General features: G+C 39.0%; 1 protein-coding gene across 1 annotated transcript; it reads left to right on the forward strand.

Annotated features, from left to right (window-relative positions):
• The first annotated feature begins 38 nt into the window (after positions 1–38).
• Positions 39–7,911, forward strand: SEC61G (SEC61 translocon subunit gamma). Its single transcript, XM_032642893.1, has 4 exons — positions 39–154; positions 1,706–1,804; positions 3,101–3,203; positions 7,741–7,911. The coding sequence occupies exons 2-4, from the start codon at positions 1,711–1,713 to the stop codon at positions 7,748–7,750; spliced, it is 207 nt and encodes a 68-aa protein (XP_032498784.1). The 5' UTR covers positions 39–154; positions 1,706–1,710; the 3' UTR covers positions 7,751–7,911.
• The last annotated feature ends 222 nt before the right edge of the window (positions 7,912–8,133 follow it).

An 8,133-nucleotide genomic window follows, 5' to 3' on the forward strand; every position in this document is an offset into this window, starting at 1 on the left:
ACGCACGTCGGACTGCGCCTGCGCGCCGACGTCTTCCCGAAGGACCAATGAACGGAGGGGTGGGCGGGCAGTAGGCGGTTTCCGGTTCCGGTCGGCGCCTGTGTGTTGGCTGTTGTGCTACGTGTCTTGGACTGGGACAGTGGACGGCGGGCAGGTGAGGCTGCGTCTGGTGTGGGCTCCGGGCTACCGTTTGGTCACTCACGGAGGTGGCGGACGTGGGCGAGTCCGCCGGCCGTCCGCCGGCTGCCCGCACGGCGTCGGGGGAAGCAGACCCGGGGCCGCGGCCCGTGTACCCGATGGAGAAGGGCTTCCAGGGCCTCTGTCCTTCGGGGCCGGCTTTGCGGCCGCGCGGGCTCGGCCACCTTGCTGGGAACGCTTCCGCCGTCTCGGTGCTGTGGTCATGGAGGGTCTCTTCGGTGTTGGCTTTGGGGCCGTGTGTGTGGAGCGTGTCTCGGGGAGCTCCTCCCTGTGCTGTGAGGGTGAAAGGGTTAATCTAGAGTCTGGATCAGGAGGCCATAGTGGGTTATTGGATCCCTTCCCCTGACGTTCAGTGCAGTGTTTCGGGTGTTGCACGGGTTTTTTTGTGTATTTCTTTTTTTTTTTCCTGAAAGGACCCTTCGCATTTATCACGACATCTGTAAAGTTTAGGCTCAGTGGATTTGCAGAACAGAGTTAAGTGCAAGACTAAGGAAACAGGCGTTACTACCTGTGTGTTGCAGGGGCCTAGCACACCTGGCCTGGGACGTTTATACAATTCCGGACGTCCTTTCAGTGTTCCTGGGTGAGGAACCCGGGGCTTAGAGAGGCTGCATTTCATACAAAGGGATTTGCACCACCACCTCTTGCGGGGGGCATTAGCTCAACAAAAGCTTATCGAGTATCTGGGTGCCTGGCCACGGTTGTAAGCACCTGAAATACAGTAAAGTCCAAGTAGCGAATCGGCTTCATTGGCTGTTGTACCAGTGACTGTCAGAGCCAAGGTTGGATGACATTTCTACTGTGTGACGGGTTCCACAAGAGAGCCCATCGGTAACATACATATAGCCCTTTTCCTTAAAAGGTGTGTCCAGACCTAAAGGTTCAGACTTCAGCAGATAGCTTCTGAGAGTCAGGGTCTTGGTTTAGCCAGTTTTTGTGGTTTTGAAAATTGTACAGATGATCTGCCCCATGCAGAGAAACTCTTTTCTTAAAATGTTGTGTGGCCATGGTTTGGAACAGTCAGATGGAAGTCCACATTTACCTCTACTCTAGGCCCTTGAAGCATCACAGTTGGCATTCACTGCACGGGACACTGGGGTCTGGGGAGTTTAAAATAAAATATAGCAAATATTTGTTGGGTCCCAACCCTGTTGATTCCTCAGCAGGAGCAACGGGAGGACTGCAGGGTGGGTGAGGAGTGGATCTGTTGTCAAGTGCTTATTAGACTTTTCGTAGTGAGAGCCCTTTTATATTAAGAGCTTGCGTCCTTTGTCAGTGATAAGAACACGGGAAAACCTGCGGTTTTCTTATTGCCTTTGTTTTGATGATTGGCTGGAGATTGCAGAAAATAATGTCAATTTACTCTTGGAGTCTGTGTTTTTTTTTTTGTGAGATGATATCGACCCACCCATATCAGGCTGGTCTCATTCACATTTTGGTATAACTCAGCAAGTCCTTGCTCTATAATAAATAACATCAGTGAGTATCTTTTTTGTTTTTTAAATAGGCATCATGGATCAGGTAATGCAGTTCGTTGAGCCAAGTCGGCAGTTTGTGAAGGACTCAATTCGGCTGGTTAAAAGATGCACCAAACCGGATAGAAAAGGTAATAAATAGTTTTGGAATGAGAGAAAAAAATTAAATCTTTGCATTCTCTAAGCCCTTTATTTGATTAATGTCTTCCTGTTTAATAATTGCTGCAATTCTTTCATCAACATTTTTATTGATTTATTTTACTTTATTGTTTTTTAACATTGTTATTTTTTCTAAATTTTGTATACTTTTTACACACCTCGTAAGTTTTTCTCTTATATGTATTTTCACATCATATAAGGTTATTCGTTACAGCCTTATTTTCCATGTTGCTTTTGCCTTAGTCGTATTTAATGACTTTAGAGTTTTTAGTATCTTTCACATTTCTACTCTGGAAAATCTTTTGGAGCTCTTCCTGCGGTGCCACTCCCTCCCCAAGCCTCCCCCAAGCAAAAAAGGCCTTAACGTGAAATCAACAGCATAGTTGGTGCCAACCTAGGAAGTTTAACTTCTTATTTATCACAATTCATGTGTTAAAAGGTGTACCACAATTTGTCTGCTTCTGTTCATTTATTGACTGCTGCCTGAGTTAGGAGGTGGGAATATAATACAGACTATAATATGATGCATTATAATACATATATAGCATAATATATAAAAATATACAATAGGGAGCAGTCCTTGCTTTTATGGACCTTAGATTCTTTGAGAGAAGATAGTCATAAATAATGACAATTACAATTTTTAATTACTGTTGTGGTAAGTATTATGGAAGGTAAATAGAGGAATATTTGACAACATGTAATAGGAGGACTGACCAAGTCAGGAGGTCAGGGAAAGCTTCCCTGAAGAAATAACATTAAATGGAAAAATTACCAGGGTCTGGGACCTTTACATAAAACTGTGCTCAACCCAGTTCGGTTTTTCAAGCCTTATTTTTGGCTTCATTATAATATCAAAGACAGGTGACCTATTATAAAAAGTTATGTTCTGTGCTTTTACAATTAATACTTTTAGCAATGTTACAAAGTTTTTAAGACAGATACTGTGTATTCTGTCCATGTTTCATTTCTTTTTGGTATTCTGGTCATTTGCTAGGAAGATACATATGTCACTGTTGGTTGATGGAATCACTAGCCTGAACATGCAATTTATTTTTATATATCATTAAGTATCGATAAAATATGACAGTTAAAAAATCTGTCAAATACCTTATTTACTATTAATACTGTCATGTTTTATGTAAAATTATATACTTATTATCAGGAGAAATGTACATCAGTAAGTTTATGTCAGTGCTAATTTTTTTCCCCCTATACTTGCAGTGACAGTGCAAAAAATAATGTAAATTTTGTGTTTTTAAATCCAGAATTCCAGAAGATTGCCATGGCAACTGCAATAGGATTTGCTATAATGGGATTCATTGGCTTTTTTGTGAAATTGATCCATATTCCTATTAATAACATCATTGTGTAAGTAAACTTTATGAAATCGACAATATCTAGGATAGAATGAAAATGCAAACCATTTGAGTTAACAGCCTGCTATTTCGTTAATACACAGGTATGTTTCTTGACTTTTTAATGTAGGTACAGTCTACTGCTGTTTACTGAGTACCAGATAATTCAAAGTGACTAAATCTTATATAATTTTTATAGCTACTCTGTGAGATAGGCACTAATTTTTTAATAAGTAAAATTTTAAAGGATCAAGGAAGTGAGTTAAAGGCACTCAGTATGAGACAAAACAAGTATTCAGTGACAGGACCAATATTCAAATCCAAGTCCTCTTTCTGCAATATATTAACTTGTCTACAAGATTTTTAAGGTGCAGAGAAAATGCTCCCCATCTGAAAATCACTACAGCGATAGAGTTCAAACCCTGGACCAGGTTGCTTAGGTTTAGATTCTCTTTCTTGTTACTTAATAGTTGTCATGACCTTGGACAGCTTGCTTAGCTCCTCTGTGCCCAGTTTATTCAATAAGGATAATAGTTCTTAATTAGGGCTATGGAAAGATTAATGACTTAGGTCATGTAAAACCCTAAAAAATAATTTGGGTAAGAACCTAAATGGAAGTTGTGGTTATTGTAATGAGCCATTGATACTAATATACTTTTAGGTATATTAGGAGGAGAAAAGACAGAGGAACACTGGGATTACTTTATTCTATTTTAAATGCTTTTGCTTTTTAGATTCATTACAAGATTCATTACAAGTTGTTGGGAACACCTTATGGCAGTGTGCAATTAGAGCAGTCAGTTTTAGGCCATTTTGTTTGGTGTAAAGAGTTAGTATGAGTTGCAGTACTTCTTTGCTCTGTGATTTTGTATTCACCTAATCTCTGAGCCTTACCTGCCAGTGAGATAATCATGAGAGAAGCCTTTTAGACTTATTTTATGGGGTGGGGATGCTTTGTAAACTATAAGTCTCTGTAAGTACTAGATATTTTATTATAGATGCTGGTGGAAGTTGTCTTTTAAATGACGAGACTGGATGAGTATTGTCAGGTGGCTTTCTTAAGTAGGTTTTCATAGCTATTATGCAGACATGCCTCAAAGGGGTATTTTAGGATCACAGAAAGTTAGACCTGGAAAGGACCAAGTCTCTCAAACCTCCTCCATCAGTTCAGAAATCTCTATTATATTCCTAGTGAGGAATGCCATTTCTGGAATAGTGGAATCACAGAGCGAATCCTGAAGTAGAATTAGGAAACCTGAGCTCAGTGTCTCTGGGCTACAGCCCCTACCTAGTTAGTAAACGGAGGAGGTAGGGTGGAGTCTGTGACATAAGCTCAGTGCTTCTGCTCTCCTGCTCCCCAGTCCATTGTCAGACAGGTATAACTGACAGTTATTTCTTTAAATTGTTATGAAGTTTAATTAATTGGTAAGGTAATATTAATATGTAACTATATATATATATATATATATATATATTCTGTAGTTTGTGTGTGTGTATACACTACAGAACCTAGTCCAGTGTATTCTTGTACACATTGAAAACACTTGAGTATGTGTTGAATTAAGTGAACAACGGCAGGTTCTTAACCTTTTTCTAAGGATCATGATGGTAATAATAATTGCTAACATTTATTGAGCACTTGCTGTGTGCCGAGGACACACAGCTTAATGTGAGCTGACTCTTTTAACCCTCATGACAATTGTGTGAGGTAGTAGTATTATTATTTCCATTTTATAGATGAAGAAACTGAGGCATGGAGAGTAAGGAAGTACGTCGCATGCCTATAAGTGGTAAAGCAGCATGTGAAACCCAGGCTTGGGAGCCTGTGTTCTTAACCGTTGTATAGGCCATCTCTCATTCCGGCTCAGTTTCAGACCACTACTCATCCTGAGTCAGGCGCCTCACTTCAGGCTCCAGTTTGCATTTTATTAAGCCCTCTTAAAATCCAGTGTTTAGAATCCAGTGCTTACTGTGGGTGTTTTCTTGCTAAAGGCTAAAATCTTCAGTTTCTCACAGATAACGGCTACAATAAACTTCCTTTATCCTGGGTTTACATAGTTGGTGTGCTTTGTTTTTAGCCTAAGAATGGAACATTACCCCTTGTTAAGTTCCTTTTTGCTAGATTCCGTTATGGAAGGCTTTTGCATTTTTAATCTGTTCATCATTGTTATTTATCCTAGTTTTGTGTTCAGACATCTTTTATTTCATTATCTGAGTTGTGACCTAAGTACCTTTTAGGACAGTGTACTCTTAGCACACCCTTTCGGGATTGAGATTCATTAGTCCAGTTGTTCCCAACAGGTCTTTGAAACAAGTGTTAAAGATTTGTTTTCTTCCTTCCCACTAGCTATCTATTTTAGGGAGATCAGCTTGGTGCTTTGTGACCACCTGGATGGGTGGGATAGGGAGGGTGGGAGGGAGGTAGATGCAAAAGGGAGGGGATATGGGAACATATGTATATGTATAACTGATTCACTTCGTTATAAAGGGGAAACTAACACACCATTGTAAAGCAATTATACGCCAATAAAGATGTTAAAAAAAAAAAGGCAAGGGAGTTAACAAACGTTCAGTAATAATTTGAATTGTTGAGAAAAAAGGATCCATTTATTCACCGGCCAAGGCTATTTCTGTTAGGTTGATTCCATCCAGTAAAATGTAAATATTATTTGTCACTGGATAATTAATCAGCATGTGGTATTAGTGTGCTTAGATCCAAGGATTAATTATCATTATTTAGTATAAAAAATCCTTTGAATGAAGTTGTCTTTTACATGGAAAATGCACGTTATCAGTGGTCTTTTGCCTTGGTCTCACTAGACTATACAGGTGCTATGCTGTGTATGTTTCCTGACTGAGATGAATTTTAATTTTTGCCAGAATGAAGGGCACAGGGAAACTTACAGATAGCAAGTCAGAGAAGAAAAACAGTATGTCCTTACTTTTATGCTTGCTCTTTGCTTTTTTTTTCCTCTTAGAAACCTTGGCTTGCATTCAAACTCTGACCAACTAATTAAAAAGAAGAAAATTTAAAAAAATTTGCTTTCTCTTAATTCTTATTTCTGCAGCAGGCACAATATTTTTGTCAACCTTGCCAACCTTGCTAGTCAGAGATTGTTGAACTATGACCTTTTGGAAGCTAGTTGCTTAGAAAACTTTTCTTCTAGTAACACAATTGTTTTCAGTGTTTAAAGAGTTAAAAAAATATGTCTCTAGATAGTTTTTACATTAAAATGAAGCCCAAATAAAACATTTTGTGAGAAAAGCTATCAGAAAACTTTAAGTTTCTTCATGATATGCCATGACAGCTGTAAAACTAAAAGAAATCTTTTTTTCCTACTTGAAAGAGCATAAAATCACTGTTTAAATCATTTTGAGGCAGTAGCAAGTGAAGTATAAACACAAGCTTCTCTTTCACTAGGCTGAATTATCACATGTTTTTCCTTATGATGAAATTTTTTCTTCTATACAATTACAGTAGTCAAAATTAATATCCACAGGGTTATAATTTAAAGGAGTTTTATAGTTGTGGGTATTTTAGTTGCAGCAATACAGTTTAATGATAAAAGCACTTAAAGCACTTCACGTTAAAGTATAGATGCAGGAGTGTTTCTTTTAGGAGTATAACTTTCATCTAGTACTGGAATTATTCTCTTTCTTTAACATCACAGTTTTAAAATGTATATCTCAGTATACAGTTTTAATGTTTATGCTTTTGAAACTTGGAAGGTCTTCTGTAGAAAAGGTGATTTTTATTTTCATTATGAATCCAGGTTTTTGAGTGATTATGGGAAGATATAGTGGTTGAGAACCAGCATACTGCTCTGCACTCTTGATTTTCAAATGGCTGATTGTACATCAAATTGAAAAAGTTCTCAACTAACCGCCCTGTTACATAATTCATATTTTTCGTCTTGTTGAGAAAGATGTTATGCTAGACTGTTAAGCATGTTTTCCAAATGAGGATTCTTTTTTTTTTTTTTAATTAATTAATTTATTTATTTTTGGCTGCGTTGTGTCCTCATTGCTGCGAACTGGCTCTCTCTAGTTGTGGCAAGCGGGGACTACTCTTTGTTGCGGTGCACGGGCTTCTCATTGCGGTGGCTTCCCTTGTGTGGAGCACGGGCTCTAGGCACGTGGGCTCAGCAGTTGTGGCTCGCGGGCCCCAGAGCGCAGGCTCAGCAGTTGTGGCGCAGGCCTAGTTGCTCTGCGGCATGTGGGATCCTCCCGGACCAGGGATCGAACCCGCGTCCCCTGCATTGGCAGGCGGACTCTCAACCACTGCACCACCAGGGAAGCCCCCAAATGAGGATTCTGAGGTTTAAAAGATTAAGCCTGTTCCAGCAGCCACGTCCTCTGTAAGGACCTTTTCAGTTCCAAGATTTTAAAGTTCAGTTTCTTCCCTTTTGTGCTATTTTGGAGTAACGTAGGCGTGGTTCTCAAATAACTGGTTTTGGTTCCGTAAAATTACAGCATATTGCATTTCAAACTTTTCTTCTTATTAAAATCTTATGTACACTCAAAATTGACCATCTTTTTTTCTTTTACAGTGGTGGCTGAATACCTTTTTAGAAAAGTGTTTTTCGTCTTGGGGATTGGTGAACAAGTGAGGATTTGAGACGCTCATGGACTAAAAATTTGCCTATATGTTTTGTGTTTTTCTTTCATTTTTTTCTTCCAAGATGTTTTCTAATTGTAAATTAAAATAATTTCAAAATAGACAAATTTCTCTTTTTTCCATCACAGATATTTGTCAGATTTTAGTGGTAAAAAATAATGGGTTCTTTTCCCTTCTTCCCTTCCTTCAATCCTTTATATTTTGGTTTACAGGAGAAATTAAAGGGCACAGTGGAATATTGCACTTTCTGAGTACTCCTCTATCAGATCAGTGTTTTGCCATCATGGAGGAAGAAACAGCAAGTAAAGGATGGTAGAGATAGAGA

This window comes from Phocoena sinus, chromosome 9 (assembly GCF_008692025.1).
Source record: "Phocoena sinus isolate mPhoSin1 chromosome 9, mPhoSin1.pri, whole genome shotgun sequence".
Classification (NCBI taxonomy): domain Eukaryota; kingdom Metazoa; phylum Chordata; class Mammalia; order Artiodactyla; family Phocoenidae; genus Phocoena; species Phocoena sinus.

Excerpts from the sequence above, each read along its gene's own strand:
- SEC61G (XM_032642893.1), top strand. The coding sequence starts at position 1,711 with ATGGATCAGGTAATGCAGTTCGTTGAGCCAAGTCGGCAGTTTGTGAAG. Across the intron at positions 1,805-3,100 it reads CACCAAACCGGATAGAAAAG|AATTCCAGAAGATTGCCATG; the intron begins GTAATAAATAGT and ends TTTTAAATCCAG.